The sequence below is a fragment of the Durio zibethinus genome, chromosome 3 (assembly GCF_047325235.1).
Source record: "Durio zibethinus cultivar Kanyao isolate XHJ-2024 chromosome 3, ASM4732523v1, whole genome shotgun sequence".
Taxonomy (NCBI): Eukaryota; Viridiplantae; Streptophyta; class Magnoliopsida; order Malvales; family Malvaceae; genus Durio; species Durio zibethinus.
Genome location: NC_143164.1, coordinates 31610546 through 31627559, shown reverse-complemented (window position 1 = coordinate 31627559; position 17014 = coordinate 31610546). Strand labels below are relative to the sequence as shown.

At 33.4% G+C, this 17014-nt stretch overlaps 1 protein-coding gene and 1 pseudogene across 2 annotated transcripts; one reads left to right on the top strand and one right to left on the bottom strand.

Moving 5' to 3' along the window:
• Nucleotides 1–9840: 9840 nt before the first annotated feature.
• On the bottom strand, nt 9841–13221 carry LOC111283783 (phosphoribosylformylglycinamidine cyclo-ligase, chloroplastic/mitochondrial-like; annotated as a pseudogene). The gene is made up of 8 exons (XR_016339156.1): nt 12895–13221; nt 12630–12724; nt 12447–12552; nt 12294–12349; nt 11781–11951; nt 11494–11595; nt 11246–11404; nt 9841–10972 (listed from the first exon to the last, which is right to left on the bottom strand). The product of XR_016339156.1 is annotated as a phosphoribosylformylglycinamidine cyclo-ligase, chloroplastic/mitochondrial-like (transcript).
• Nucleotides 13222–14161: 940 nt separating this feature from the next.
• LOC111283848 (uncharacterized) lies at nt 14162–16576 on the top strand. Its single transcript, XM_022872478.2, has one exon. The coding sequence runs from the start codon at nt 14262–14264 to the stop codon at nt 15660–15662; it is 1401 nt and encodes a 466-aa protein (XP_022728213.2). The 5' UTR covers nt 14162–14261; the 3' UTR covers nt 15663–16576.
• Nucleotides 16577–17014: the final 438 nt, after the last annotated feature.

The following is a 17014-nucleotide window of genomic DNA, read 5'->3' as shown; positions in this document are numbered from 1 at the left end:
GTATTTGTGATTCAATTTACCGTCTAAAAGTAAGAAAAATAAAAGTTGTCGACTTTTTTTTTTTTTTAATTTTTCACGTTTCTTGGCTTTACTTTAGACCACATTAAACGGTGAATTTTACCTGACCATGAGCTGAATTCTATGTATTAAAGTAGGGTTTCCACAATTCCATTGGGATTTTTTTATATAGTAATTGTAATTTTGTTCTATACATTTACTTTTGAATTAATTTAAATAATTTTAAATTAATTATTTATATACTTTTGAATTTATATTAATTTTAAAGAATTTATAAAAAACTAATTTTCATTTTCATTATATAAACAAAAAATATTATTTTTAATACTTGAGCCAAGCTTCCTTTTACCCGTTGAATTATTAAAATATTAATTAGATATCTCAATTTTTTTTTCTAAAATGAACCCAATTGAACCGCATAATGATAAAATAATTTTAGTCAATGGACCGATTTCTTTGAACGAAAGGACGTAGATGCCATATGCTTTTAATTTTTTTTGTTACCATTTGTTTTATTCTTTATTTTTTAAAAAAAAATTTTAAAAATAAAAGGATAAAAGTAGAAGAAATTACCATTAATAATTTGATTACAAAATGCGTAATCTGGGATTGATTTTGAACAATGCCGCAAACCCCTTAACATTTCACATTTAATTGCCAATCAATTTTACATGATTTTGGATTGATGTTTGTATTTATATCCATACATACATACATGGAACATATATATATATATATATATATATATATAAGAAAAAGAAAACCCTTTTATTTTTATTTGTTAACGAAAACAAATTCCTATTTTAAAAAGGAAAAAAGGGGCAGCACATTAAAACGACGGCAATAACTTGTTTTGACCAAAATTTTCTATAACCACAAAATAATAATATAATGGTACCTATTGGCTGAGAAGCTGATGCCAAATTATTGATCTCTTATGTCCCTGAATTATTCCTTGCTTTATTCACTTACTTTTTTTTTTTTTTTATTCTCCTCTTGTTTAATGCCGAATTAAATTTTATTTGCGAGCTTGATAGATATTTTTATTGCACCAAAAAATAAATTTTATAATTAAATTTTTAAAATTTTATTCATAAAATACATTTTCAATGCAACATTCTCATCTCCTTTTAAATAAATTTTATAATTCATTTAAGAGTCTAATTTGATTATAATACGCATTTTTTTTAAATTCTCAAATCAAATTCTCAAATTGAGTTCTAAAATTCATTTAGATCTCCGTTTTGCCTCCGAGAAGATGCATGTTATAGCTTTTATTAAACTTATGGGGCATTTGGATATCAACACTAGAACACGGTGAAGCCATTTTAAGTTTCAATTGTATCACAGTCATGGTTGATGATTGGTGCTTGAAGGTCCAGTGAAAAGAAAATCTTTCCGACCGTAACTTCCTTACCATTTTATCCATTTCATTTTTAATTACTTTATTTTGTTTAAAAAATTTTAATTATTTATGATTTAAAACAGTAAATGAATTTATATGAATAAGTTAATAACAAAGAATTAAATAAATACATAAATAAATATATTTATACATATAATTGATTATATAAAATAATTTTATATATTATTAATTTCATATATACATAAATAGTTACAACAATAAAAATACACAAATATAAAAATAAAATTTTATAATTATATAAATAAATACATAAATAAGTTAATAAATAATTTAATAATTACCATTAAATATATAATCATTTTTAATATAAAAGAATATTTGTAAATATTTTGAGTGAATAAAATTTTATTATATATATAAACTTTAATATAATTTCATTAATGATCATTTTATTTTATTATGTTACTTCAAATTATCATTATCGCTGTTTTATTTTTCAAACATATTTCATTAATAGTTTTGATCTTATCATTATAATATTAAATATTTTTATTATAATAATTAATTTTATTATTATTACTGTTTTTAATTTCATTAAAACTAAATTTATTAGCAATATAAATAGATTTTATTCAGAATACTCATATCATACCAATATAATGCGATTTTAGTTTCCACTAATGTTGACATAAGAAAGATGATGTAAAGAGTAAAGAATAAAGAATAAAGGCAAAATATGACAAGAAACGTGAGCAATATAAAGGGGAAAAAAAAAAGGTAAAGGAAGTGACCTATCAGATAAAGGTTTTTAATCTCTACCTTAAATTTAGAATTCAGCTTTGTCTTTGCCCAAAATCAAAGGATCTTTTTGGAAAAGGAAATGGCTGTCTTTTTTTTGTTGGTGTGACAAATAACTTTGTTTAACGGTTCCGACGTTTCATACTTAGTGTCAAGGTTCCAAGAAAATGAAAACAATGTGACTTCACTTTTTTTTTTTCGCTTAAAAAAATCAAAGCATGCACTAAAAGTCTATGTGGCTTATTATTATTTGTCAGTGCGGAAGCTTAGATCTATCCACATCATTGATTTATTATAAAAATAAAAAAAAAGTAATGTGTTATGTCACATTGATTAAAGAGATATTTATAAAAATTATAATTAATGTATTTTTAATTAAATTTAATGAAATTGATGTATTAAATAAAAATTTTAAAATAATATTTTAATTGGCCTCATGTAAAAAAAATCGAATATTACATTAAATAACTTAATTAAGTTATATCCCATAATCAAATATTACATTAAACAAATTAATTGAATCTTATATCTCATAATTTTAAAATTTATTTGTATGAAAAATTTTAAAAAATCATGATAAATGATAATTTTAAATAAAAGTCAAATATTACATTATTATTAAAAAATAGTTATTTATTTAATATTAAAAATGTCAATCTATGGATTGGCGTGTTTAATGTCATAGACTAAGCTTTCTTCGATAAAGCAATAGACCGTACGGTATTTGAATGGACGCTTCCACATAAGTCAGTCAAAGATAGTTTGATATCTAAATAAGCAACTAATAAGCCACAAGTTAATTTTAAGAATGCATAACGATATATTAGGACATAATGGATGCACACCAAGGCGACCTATAATACCCCCGAAAGAGAAAAAAGATTTTATTAATATCGAAAATAGTACAACAAGTATAAAAAGAACATCGATATCTTGTTAGCTATAATCTCTTCAATCCAATGTTTTGATATTGACTTCATTGTAATGATAACCTTGGTTGATTTCTTTATAACTTGCATCTGTAGGGTCTGCATGATAAGGCTTTAAATTGCTCACATGAAACAATAAATGTACCTTTATCCATTTTGACAAGTCAATTTTGTAAGAAGCATTCTCCACTTTGAAAAGGATTTTTATTAGACCCTTATACTTATGCACTAACCTACGATCCTACTTTCTTAGGAACCTGATTTGTTATGGCACTAGTCTGACAAGCATAAAGTCACCAACTTTCAAATGTCGTGCCCTTCGACCCTTATTTGCCTATTTCTTCATGAGCTTTAATACCTTCTTTTAAGTATGCTTGCATAATTTCTGTGTTATATCTCCATTTTTTGCAAAGGTTGAAAGCTCGCAGATTTTTCTCTCATAATGGCTCAAGGAACATATGCAATAATCTTAGTAGTTGTCCACTAACCACTTCAAAAGGACTCTTGTTTATGGGAAAATACTTATTGAAATTAAAATAAAACTGAGCTATATGTAATAATAAAAGCCAATTCTTTTGATTAGCTTGAATAAAGTATTTTATGTACTCCTTTAACAATCCATTAAATCATTTGGTCTAACTATTGGTTTTTAAGTGATTACTTAAAGAAATATTGAGCTAAGATCCCAAGATCTTAAAAAGTTCTCTTCAAAATGAACTAGTGAATCTTAGATCCCTATTACTAACAATGGTTTAAAGAAGACCCTAATACTTGATCATATGCTTAAATATTAAACGGGCCATATCTTCCGCGATGCAATACTTTTGGGCTGGACTAGTCATGGTATATTTCAAAAAATGGTCAATTACCACCAAAATAGACCCAAAATCACTAACCTTAGGAAAGCCTAATATAAAGTTAAAAGAGATAATTTTCTAAGATCTTATGGGTATAGGTAGCGGTTGAAGCATGCCTACCAATTTTGTCTTTTCAATTTTGGCCTGTTGGTAAACAAGGCAAGTCTTCGTATAGTGCATCACATTTTATCACATATGAGGCCAATAATAGCTTTATTTTAATAAAGCCAAATTACATTCCCAACCAAAGTAACCTGCCCATGGTGTGTTGTGGCATTCTCTCATTAGCTTTTATCTCAAACCTTTTGTTTTAGGCATAAACAATCAAAGACCTTTTGTCAATAGACCTCATTTTTCTGTCAAAAATACTTGGACTTCTTTTTTTCTACTAGCTTTAAGATGGCATTGGCCTGTGGGCTTTTTTTTAAATTATCTTCAACTAGCTTGTCTATCATAACTTTACCAGCCAACATCAGGGCAATTCTCCGAAGAGCAGCCAATTTCGCTTATTTACTTAATGCATTTGCCACTTGGTTGGCTCTTCCATTTATGTGTTCAACACAAAATTCAAATTCGGCTAGAAACTCTTGCCATCTAGGTTGCTTAGCCGTAAGCCTCGGTTGGGTGAAAAAATGACTAACTGCAACATTATTTATCTTAACCATGAATTGAGAACCCAACAAGTAGTGCCGTCATGCCTTTAAGTAATAAATTACTAGTAAAAGCTCTTTCTTATAGGTCGTATATCTTTTTTCAACTTTGCTCAGCTTTTAACTTTCAAATGCCATCGAGTGCTATTCTTGCAAAAGCATTCCCTCAATAGCGACATCAAATGCATCTGTTTGAACTTCAAAAGGTTTTCCAATGTCAGAAAGAGCCAAGATAGGGTTTTTCATCATGGCTTTTTTCAAGCCCTCAAAAGTCTCTTGACATTTACTTATCCAACACCATTTATGCTCTTTTTTTAATAGTTCGATAAAAAGTTATTATTTTATGTGAGTACCTTTCCATAAATCTCCTATAATAGTTAGCTAGTCGTAAAAATAAGCACAGTTCACTGACATTCTTTAGTGTTGCCTATTTTTTTATAGCCCTAACTTTTTTTATGTTTATTCGAATATGGCCTTGTTTAACAATATAGCTTAGAAAATGAATCTGTGTTTGAGTAAATGTACATTTTTCCCTTTTAACATACAACTAATTGTCTTATAGTCTTTAAAACACAAGACGCAAGTGTTCTTGGTGCTCTTCTAAGGTAGAACTATAGATTACTATGTCATATAAATAGATGAGTACAAACTTGTCAAGATAGTCATAAAACATAGCATTATACAAGTGATTTTTTTACTCATCTCTTTTAGCAAATTTGACCTAATGATGGCCAGATCTTAAGTCTAATTTGGATAAGTACTTGGCCTAGCTTAGTTGATCAAATAGAAATATTCGTAATAAGAAAGATAAGATATTTATTTTTCATAGTGACTTTGTTTAAGGTCTTGTAGTCTACACATAACCGTAAACTCTCATCAAGCTTTCTTTGAAATAACACTAGTGGCCTAAATGGTACTTTTGATGGTCTAATAATCCCACTTGTTAAAGCTTATCTAATTGCTTTCTCAATTCAGCTAGCTTTGGTAGAGTCATGTGATATGGGCCTTTAGTTAGTAGCTTAACTTTCAAGAGAGGTTCAATTTCATGGTCCATTAATCTTCTAGGGGGTAGAACCTTGGGCAATTGCTCTAGCATTTTATTTTTAAATTTTTTTCAATACTTTTTCTACCCCTTTGGGCACTAGTTTTAACTCAAATCCATCTTTAAAAATTAACATAGCTATAAAAAAATGCTCATCTTTCTTTACCTTTTTTCTTAAATTATAACATTGAAATAATTTTTCCCACTTTTAAGAAGGATTATGGCTGGCATAATACATAGGCGTTCCTCTAAGAATAGTAAATAACTAGCTGTAAGGATTGGTATCGTTTAAGCCAACATTATAAAGTTTAACCCTAGGATAATATCAAAGTCATTCATGGAGGAAACCGTGAAGTCTACATTTTCTTATCATGGCCTTAACTTGGTTATCACATTTTTGGAGCTTCCACTTATTGCAAAGGCCAACAAATTAACCACTTTTATTTGCCCATAGTCCTTATTAACCTTGAGACCATACTTTTTAGCTTCTTCTAGTGTGATAAAGGTAGCGGTTATGCCCGTATCTACCATGACCTTTATGATTTTACCATTGAGCACCAATTCCTTATACATTAGGCTTTTCTTGGGTTCTTTCTTTATCATGTTCAATTAGGTACGGAGAGCATTAAAAAACTACATTGAATCTTTATTGGCTTGTCCTTAATTTTTTTTTATAGTTTTGAGTGCTTTAGAAGATTTTTTAGAAGAGCCTTTCAAGGCATTAAGGGCACATCTATATTGAATCCTTACTAGCTCATTCTTAACTTTTTTGACAATTTTGGGTACTTTAAAAGATTTTTTAAAAAAAGGTTTTCAAGGCATTAAGGGCACATCTATGTGGGCATTCGACCACCTGATGCTCCCATTGACATAGAAAGCAAGTTAGTGGTTGCCTTAACTTGAAATTCGATGCATTTTTTATCTCGGGCTAGGTGTTATCTTAACTAAAAGGTCTTTTATCTGATCTCTTACTCAACGGTTTGTCCATTTTGGCCATTTTTCCTCTATTCCTAAAGTTGGAGTTATGCCACCTGATAGAGGTTCCTTTCACTTTGAAGGGCCATCATTATAATCGTTAAGATGTTCGATGACAACTATAGCAATGGCTACATCTTACACCTTTTATCTTTGTAGCTCTATCCTAGCCCATAGCTTGAGGCCTTCAAGGAAAGAGAGCATCTTATTTTTTTTAGACATATTCCTAATATCCAGCATTAGGGTAAAAAGCTCATTACAAACTCATGCATCGTTCATGTTTGCACTAATTTTCGAAGTTTTCGTCTGGCCATATACTCTACATTTTTACGAAAGAATTGGTTCTTTAGCTTTTGATTAAAGTTCACCCAAGTTCTAATAGAGCACTCATCATTTACAATTTTTGAATGCCATCATAGCTTAGCATCCCCGGCATGATACATTGTGGTCATGGCAACTTTATCCTCCTCTAAGTCTGTGTGCAAAACTTAGAAATATTGTCCTATATCAAACAAGAAGTTTTAAAACTCTTTGGCATCCTTTACCCTTTCATAATGTCGAGGTTTCGACACCTTGGCCTTTTTCTTTTTTTCTAAAAAATTAGAACCGGACCTGGCCTTTGCCAATTGTATAACACTTACTTGGGCCTTGAGCTTCTCAAACTCCTTTTGAAGTATGCTTACGGCATCTCTTGTTTCATCAGCCACACTATTCAAAGTATTGAATAGCTCCCATTAGGCTATCTCGATCTCTTTCAATTGGTCATGAGTAGCCATGTGAGCTTTCAAGGTGGACATTGCAGCCTCGAGCTATTCTATCCTTTGTAAATCCTTTAATCCACTACCTATTGTAACCATTTTGCTTTAATTCGAGCACACTTCAATCGTATTTTGATACCATATGTCACGAGCTGAGCTTTTCTCCTAATGAAACAATAGATCATATGACACTTAAATAGATGCTTCCACATAAGTAAGCAAAAGATAGCTCCATATCTGAATAAGTAACAAACAAGCCACAAGTTAATCTCAAGAATGCACAACAGTATATCAAGGCATAATAGGTGCACACCAAAGTGACCTTTGGCACCTCTAAAAGAAATAAATGTTTTATTAATATCGAAAATAGTACAACGAGTACAAAAGTAATATCAAGTCTTCCCAACATCGTCCAGGCCTAAGGGGCAGCCTTAGATGAGTGGTTTAGCATAAATCTTAACTAGTGAGGCAACCTAATAACATACCAATTGCCCATCCCCTCTAAAGAGCTTAAGAGATGTTATAGTTATGCTACCAAGAATTATTATAATATTTGAAAATGGGACATTTTTTTTCTAGCACATGAGATTTACACTCCCCCTTGTCACCTTCACCTGGTCATGACCCTATACATAATCCCATGCCTGACCATGACCCTATACATGGATAGCTCATGACATCCTATGCCCAATCATGACCCCATAAAAGGTTGGCTCATGACATTTAGCTTGATCAAGCCTAAATCTAAACTCATTTAGTGGCCAAATTTTCAAATACGATATACTATGTTCCTCTTGTAAGGGTGTTCAAATTTTGTTTTAAATCAAATTAATTGATCTAATCAAAATAATTTTGTTTAATTGGTCGATTATCGAATTAATTTCAACTAAATTTAAAAATAATTTTAGGTATCATTTGATTAATTCAATTCAAAAATTGAAATAATCGAATAATTAATCGAATCATGGGACTAAAATGCACCATTTTATGTTTCAAATATTTCTCTTTACAAAACCCTATCCTATTTTGTTTCTGCCTCAATTTTGTGTGTCACCTTTTGCCTCCCTTGACACATCCATATTATCTCTCAACCTTCATTCCTGTTTGGTTGCTTCACAAATTACAAAATCAAACATTGATTTTATTTTTGTTGCCATCATTTTTGCTTCAAATTTCAACCTCCCTAACAATTAACAATCAATCCTTAACTAATTTTTGGCTTTTTGTTGCTCTCAAACCTCACATCATCACTAGAACCTAATTTTACCTAAGGTTTTATTTGAGAATTTCATCTCTTTTCATTAGTTTCTACTTCACAAATCACAAAACCCAACTTTCAAACCATTTCATTCTTGATTTTTGTTAGTTCAAATGTTGAGTTTGGAATTTTTGATGACATTTTAAGTCTTGGATGATGTTTTATTGTTCAATTTTGGAGTTTGGAACTTTGTATATAGGCCTTGTTTATAAAATTTTATGCTTCATTTGAATACATGTTTTTCAGGTTTTCATTAAGCAATTATCGTATGTATAAAACATTTTGATTAAATTCAGTTAATTTGGTTAATTAATTGAATTAATCAAATTAAATTCAGTTGATTACTTTTTAAAAATAATAATTTTGGTTTGATTAATGAAAATGAAAAAATTGATTTTATTTAATTTTATTCAAAATTAATTAAACTGATCAATGGATAATTTTACTTTTAAACCTCAACTTTTGAATTTTGCTTAAGACGTAATTTGATTTTTGAATTATATAATTTTTAATAATTTGATATCCATAAAAAAAATGTTATGATTAAGTATCTTAATTTTTTCGTCATCAAATATTTTAAATTATCCATTAGTCAAAATATATGATAAATATTGATTAATAAAAATATATCTAGTGTCATGATATTATTAATTTTTTTTGACAACTTTAAATTATGTTAATGAAATTAATGTATGAGATAAAATATTTGATAAAAACAAAATTTAAATATTTAATCTTAAATGGTATAATTCTCGGCTAAGTCAAATATTAACCCTTTGAATTTCGAAAGGGCAACATAGGCGTTTGGAATAGGGAGTGAGAGAGAAATGGCGGGAAGAGAAAGCAAGTGGGGCTGTGTGTTTTCAAGGTTAGGTTAGGTGCAACCAAAGCAGAAACCAAATCCTTTCGGCTCTGCAAGGCCCAGAGAAGTTGTTCTCCAAGAGAAAGAATTTGACTGAACAAAACTATATCTCCATTTACAACAACGCTCTCATTCACGGTATGCTATTTCATATCCCTTAACAGATGCGATTTGTCATAGATTTTAGGACACTTCACCTTTGAATTACTATTTTGTCGAACACTTTAATTTTTGGAGGCATGAAGAACAAAGCAACCCTCACCAATACAACAACTATTTTGAAAAGTGAAAACCAGTGAGGTTCACGGGAAGTCCAGTGTCTTCACGGGTTATTTTGACTCCCCTGATTTGGAGTCCTATATTGTTTGTTCCTCCATTAAGATATCCACCAAAATATGTTGCCGGCTTTCTCTACAAGCCCGTGGTGTCTAACACTCTGGATGCTTTAGATTGTGTATAAACATTTTAAGCTCGAGAAAGAGAACAGATTTCATGAAAGAAGAAAATTCAACAACTTGAAGAGCGAATCCGCAACGTGTGGAAACAGAAGATGAACAAAAACTGAGTTAGTTCAAGGTAAGGAAGCACAACAAAAGGGCACAATTTTGGGAGAATCTGTAGTTGATGGAAACAAACTACAAGCAGATTCTGTCACAAGAAACGAGAAGTTTCACGGCAGGAATTCGCTTGGTTTGCCTCTGGTAAACCAAAATATTGGACCCCGTGAAATGCAAGATAAGAGGATGCCAGCTAATGCGAGGCAGCCTCGGAACATACAAGATGATTTGGTCATGGATGGAACAGCCTTTCAAGTCAACGAAAACAAGGCAGTGGAAGATAAACAGTTCATCGCAAGATCAAGGGAGACGGGTGGTTTGTGAAGGAAAGCAAGAAGTTTGAGAAGAAACAGATCAAGCTAAAAGACTTAGAATAGAGCAATGTGACTACTTACAGAATAGATGGTGACTGGTGAGTAGGGACAATTGGCTATGTCATGCTTAATTTTTGAATCGCCTAATTCGTTTTCCGCTTCATTAATTTGTTCCTAGGAGAAAATATATGATTTTGGGTGGCATTTGTCATGCTTCTTATATATCTAAAAGTTTTTAAGACAAAGCTAGTTGTGACAAGAATAATGACCAAGGCAATACTTATTTAGATCTTATATGTTTTTACTGTCACTTATACAAATTTGTTCGGGACAACCAAAAAGCCGCAACTGCACATCTCATCCCAATTAAGAGAGAAATAAATATATCACAAAATGTTACAACCACAAGCTACCCTTTTAGTGATAGATCACTCCTTCTCCGCTCACAACTTCACCAATGCAGTAAGCTGTGTTAGCACCATTTGCATCTTCAAGTATTTTATTAGATGCCTCCTGACTCACAATGAGAACCATGCCAATGCCCACGTTAAAGGTCCGCCTCATCTCAGCATCTTCAAATTTTCCAGCCTAAATACATAGCAATCAAATAAATACAAACAAATACTACAAATTCTAGGTAATTAAGAAAATTAAAAAAAAAAAAAAGAGAAGTGATGAATATAAACCAAAGACAAAAAAAGATGAGATACTATAAGAAAAGGTCTCCAGTCCATGTGGCGCAAACCTAAAACCCTTTAAGTTTTCGACATCATTCTTTGAAAGCTAACTGTTGATATAAAGGAAGGAAAGCAATTCAATCTCTATGTAGGTTTAAGAACATGCTATGAAAATACTTTCTACCTGTTTTATCCATTTGAACACAAGCGGCACTGCCCAAGAATCCTTATAGATGACAGCACCAAGGCCTTTTGGAAACACTCGTGGTATATTGTCTGTAAAACCACCACCTGTGATGTGCGCTATCCCCTTTACCCCTCCCTTGCTAATTAAATCTAGCACCTGTTGACAGGGAAATAGGATTTAGCTTGCCAACTGTACACAAGGAGATGAGACCAAACTAATGATGTCAAACAAAAGTTGACTATAACCTGATTGACATATATAACAGTTGGTGCCACCAATGCTTCACCTAATGTAACTGCTACATCAGGAAGTCGATCCTTTAAAGAAAGGCCAATTCGAGCCAAAACCTTGCAAAAGATTATAAGAACATCAAAAGGATTTCATATATCAGAACTAAGAATGCTTTTTTTTTCTTGTTAAAAGAATAATGAAAAGTTACTGTATAAAAGAATCATATAGATTCAACCATATTTCTCACAATACCACTGAAGATAATTACAAATAGGACGTTCCTTTACATGTGTTGCTAAGCTTCTGACAAGAGAGAAACTATTTGATGGACTCCACTAGAAGGTAGACCAATCAGCACATCTCCACCCACAATGTTTGTCCCATCAATAACTGAATCCTTTTTAACAATACCTACTGCAAAGCCACTAAGATCATACTCGCCCTTTGCATAAAAATCTGGCGTCTCTGCAGTCTAAAAGGCATGTAAAGTTCGTTGAGTTTGACTTAAGAAATTAAAATGTTCATAGCAATTTTAACCATATATAAAAGTTGAAAGGGCTTCAACATTGCACAGCGAAATGCATTCTGCAGACAATATCTTCATCACAAGGCAAGTTATTAATAAAATACGATGTGTAGGGTTAAGAAAATTAACCATTTGTAGCCCTTATGATTACGCAGCTAGTAACAGCTCTTCAATTCAATATTCCCTAGTTATTTCATTCTATGAACTTATAAATTTTCCACTTTCAACATGAAGCCATCCATCCCACTCATTAGATAATAAATATGAATTAAAAATTAAATTATGTACCTCTCCACCCAAGAGAGTACAGTCAGATTGCTGACAACCATCTACAATGCCTTTCATGAAGAAAAAGAAAACAGAAAGGGAACGTTACTAATGCCAGTTAGCCACTGAGATTTTTATCCATGCGCAACGTAACTGAAGTACACAAAACAATTTGAACCTTTTCAGCAAGGTCAACATCAAGGTGACTCGTTGCAAAATAATCAACGAAGAATAATGGCTTTGCTCCAGAAGTAACAATGTCATTGACACTCATTGCAACCTGCAGTATAAGTTTATTTGGATGAAAATATTAATTTATAGAGAAAATGCATATAAAAGGTTTGTTCCAAAGTTTACAAGATCAATCCCAAGAGTTTCGTGGATTCCGGTCTCAAATGCTAGCTTCAGTTTGGTTCCAACACCATCAGTACCAGCAACAAGGTAAGAATCCCCTATCCATCCGAGCAAAAGTTCATTAACACATTGGACGAACCAAAAAAAAAAAAAAAGAAGAAGAAATAAATTTTCTAAAAGGAACAACAGATGTAGGGTTCTATAAGCATTTAATAACAGCAGCACTATCGTTTTGCATTTTCTACCGAGAGGTTAGACAAAATCTTACCGAGAGGGTAAGGACTCCAAAAACCACCAATTCCAGGCGCCATCTTGGCGATTCTTCTAACAAGCTCAGACCCAGCATAATCCTTATACGTTAGCCCACTTGCCCCATCAGAATTATTCTTCGAGATCGAAAGTAAGCGTTTATTAGAAACGCTGTGTCTTCCTTGCGGAGATAAAGAGAAAAGTGGGTACTTTTGGGAGAAGCACAAGAAGGGGCGTATCTCAAAAGGAGGTTGAGTAGCGGGGGTGGGTTTAACGAAAACGGTCTGGAAGAAGCCGCAACGCAGCGAGATGATTCGGCGTTTGCAGCTGCCAAAGTGTTGGTCATGGCAACGGGTAGAAGAGAATCGGCTTAGGAGGAAGAAGCAAGTAAACCAGGCTTCAAATTACTTATTTTTGAAGGGGGGGTAGGGGTGTTGGGGTGAGGGGAAGCAGCGTTCCGCTTAGCTACACCTTTTCTTTTACGGTCGGCTCAGCTACAGTTTATTTTGCGTTTTCTGTTTCTGAAATGGCAGAGGATTTTATAGGTTTTCTAATGGAAGGAAAAGACAGATTGGGTTATATTGGGTTAATGAAATAAAGATTGTTAAGACCCAAGATTTATCGCTAAAATGGCATAGTGGGCCCATTGTTAATTAGTATAGAATTTTAAAAAATGAAGGAAGTCTAAGCCTAGCACGTGCCGCCACGTCTTTACTGAACGGGTCTTTGTCTTTTCTCTGCTCACTCATGACATCACACGTTATCACCCAGAGAACTCAAGGCTCAGACCTCCCTTCCCATTCTCTATTTACGTTTTTATCCTTTCTTTTTTTATTATTATTTATAATATTATAATTATTATTTTAAACTTCATATACGTTTTTCCAACTAAAGGATTAAAATGAAAAACTAAAATATATAAGCCTTAAGGTTTTTGAGTGGGTTTCTTTATGCATTGAAAACAACAAACTATACTTGAATTTATTACTGTTCGGTCATAATTATTTATTTAAATTTTAAACAACGATTTTTATGCCTTCATCATGAAATAAATATTTGAAAAATATTACTACAAATTAATTACTGATCATTCGATGTTGTTCGTAGTAATATGTACATTATAGGTAATTTTATATTTATTAAAGAATTAAATACAAATGATGTAATTACATATTTATTTTTATTTAAAAATTTTAAATAAAAATATCATAAAGTATTAAAAATTTATGAATAATAAAATTTTAAATAACTATTAAATAATTGTTGCGTTAAATATAAATGAACTAATGTATATAAAATTTTCGGTATACTATTTCCATAAAAAAAAATCCATGTAAGAAACAGTACCAGTAACTAGTATTCAGTGAATCCAAGGAAGATCGAGTAATGGGCAAAACCGGTAATTCGATGCCTCGATTATTAAAAAAGAAACCCACTATTTCTATTATTATTCTAATTCTAACGCATTGCCAAGAGCAACTTCCATCGCTGCTTTTCTTCTGCCCTCTCAGCACATGCATGTGCATTTCTCCTCGCTCCCGGTGCTTTCTCTCTGCTCCATTATTGCGTGCCCCGCAAGCTACTCAACCTTCCTTCAATAACTTATCTTTTCTCGTAATGGTCTTACTTCAAAACCTTAACAACAGTAGTGAAACTGAAACAGCAACTCACCTCTCTTCTTCTCATTACGATGACGACCCCACCGACACCACCGAAACGCCGCGTTTCAGTGAGGACTTTGATTCCAGCTGCTCCACTCCCTATGTTAGTGCACCTTCAAGCCCCGGCCGTGGCCCCACCTCGGGGTACTTCTTTAGCGCGCCGGCAAGTCCCATGCATTTCGTGCCATCTTCTGCTCCCTTCGTCACGTGTCATCTTTCGTCCGAGTCCTCGTTAATGTCGGCACAATCTGATGCGTCGTCTTTCGAATTCGATTTCGCGTCTCGCTTCTCTAGCAGTGGTTCTGTTGTCGTTGGATCCATGAGTTGGGCTGATGAGTTGTTCTTGAACGGCCAGATCAGGCCAATGAAGCTCTCCTCTCACCTGCAAAAACCTCAGATCCTAGCTCCTTTATTAGATCTAGACGTCGAAGACGACGACGTGGAGTTGAAAAACGACGACGGTTTAAACATCCGGGAATCTTCACGAGGAAGAGACCTGAAACTCCGAAGCAGATCTCTTCACAGAAAGGTGAGATCATTATCACCGCTTCGAAACGCAGAGTTTCAATGGGAAGAAAAAGAGTGTAGCAAAGAACAAAGAGAAGATAGCCAACGCATTTTGGAAGGTTTGAAAGAAACTGTCACTTCAAATGAAACAACGACGTCGTGTTCTGCCTCTTCATCAAGATCCTCATCTTCCGGCGGAAACTCCAAAAAATGGATATTCTTAAAAGATCTTTTGTATCGAAGTAAAAGTGAAGGGAGAGGAAATGGGAAGGAAAGGTTTTGGACTTGCATTTCTTTCTCTCCATTAAAAGAAAAGAAGATCCAAACTCACGAGGAAAAGGGACCTCCTTCGAAGCCGAAACAAAAGGAAAACAAACAAGGAGTACTGGGTAAGAAAGTGAGTTCACCGAAGCCAGCAAATGGGGTAGCAAAACGACGGGTGCCTCCGTCGCCGCACGAGTTGCTCTACACGACAAACAGAGCTCATGCTAAGGTAATGAGGAAGAGGACTTATTTGCCTTACAGACTAGGATTATTTGGGTGCTTACGCTTCAGTTCAAAAGGCTACGGAGCGCTTAGCGGACTCGCCAGGAGTTTGAATCCAGTCTCGTCCAGGTAGGTAAGGGAGCACGGGTTACAAAAAAGGGTCTTCATTTTTGTATAGTTTCTTTTTGGGTATAATGTATTTTTATTGTAAGTTTAAGGTTGCCTAATTGCCATTTACTGCTAGTATTCTTTCTTTTTTTGGGTGGGGTGGAGGTTGTTCTTGCCGAACCACCAATTGTTCCCCCGACAGGCATCTTGCCTAGCTTACTAGCTGTATCTGTGTTCGAAGGTCTTCCCCAACAAGTGAGGTATAAATATGCCTTCCCTTACTACCATAACCATTGTCTTTTAATGTATGGATGCCACACCGCCATAATTATTTTCAAAATCTGATGGGAGCTCTCTCTCCATTACACTCCATCCATTACACTACATTGGCCACAGTTGCCATTCTCCTCCTACTAACCAACACAACTCTCGATGTTGTGCAAGTAACACCAAACAATACTAGATAGTCCCCTTGTTACTTCCACCATCAAAGAATCAGTGCCTACCACAAACATAATTAACCAAGGGCTAGTCCTACCAACCTTTTATACCCAGCAAATATGTGCTCGGTCACACAACCACCACCAATAGAACAATATCACTCAATACTAACTCAACTCCAACTCTTAAACACCCAAGTGGCTGCCTAACAGCAAATAATCTAACAAGTAGCACAATAACTTGCTCGTCTTTAGCCTCAACCTGACCGCCATTGCGAGCAATAAAGTTCAGCCTCATTCGCTAAAGATTTACCAAGCATTGCTTACCAAGGGCCAACAAACCCTCACAACAAAACTACTCGCCAAACTAAACCAACAACACACCAAACAATACCCCACAAGAGGGAGCTGACTTTCAAATTGCAGCTCTACGATAGGAGATTAAGACTTAAGAGTCAACAAAAGATAAAGAATAATGATTTAGATTGGCTTGATGATGAGTAAAACCCTTTGTCTTTGGTTGTTCGCCAAGAGGAAGTGTCCATGCCTCTTAAGCTTCCAAAGGAGACCTATGATGGCACCAGTGACCTAACTAATCATCTCGATCACTTCCGATCATTTATGGACATACAGAAGACTTCAAATGCTATAAAGTGCACCATCCCTCGTGGACATGCATGTGTGAGCGGTGCAGGTTTCACCCCTTGTGCTTCTTTCAGTGTAGAAATCCAAGCTTTGATTAAGAGTCATTAATCTATTTATTTATTTTTCAAGAAATGATGTCAATTTCAAAGTTACAGTCTCGTCTTTACCAAAGAATTTAATTCAAAGATAATAAATAAGATATTAGAGAAATCAAAGCTCTAAACCTTATTTAGGAGAAACCTATCCTTTACTTATTCACTTCAGACCAACACCCTAATTATCTTGTGGATTA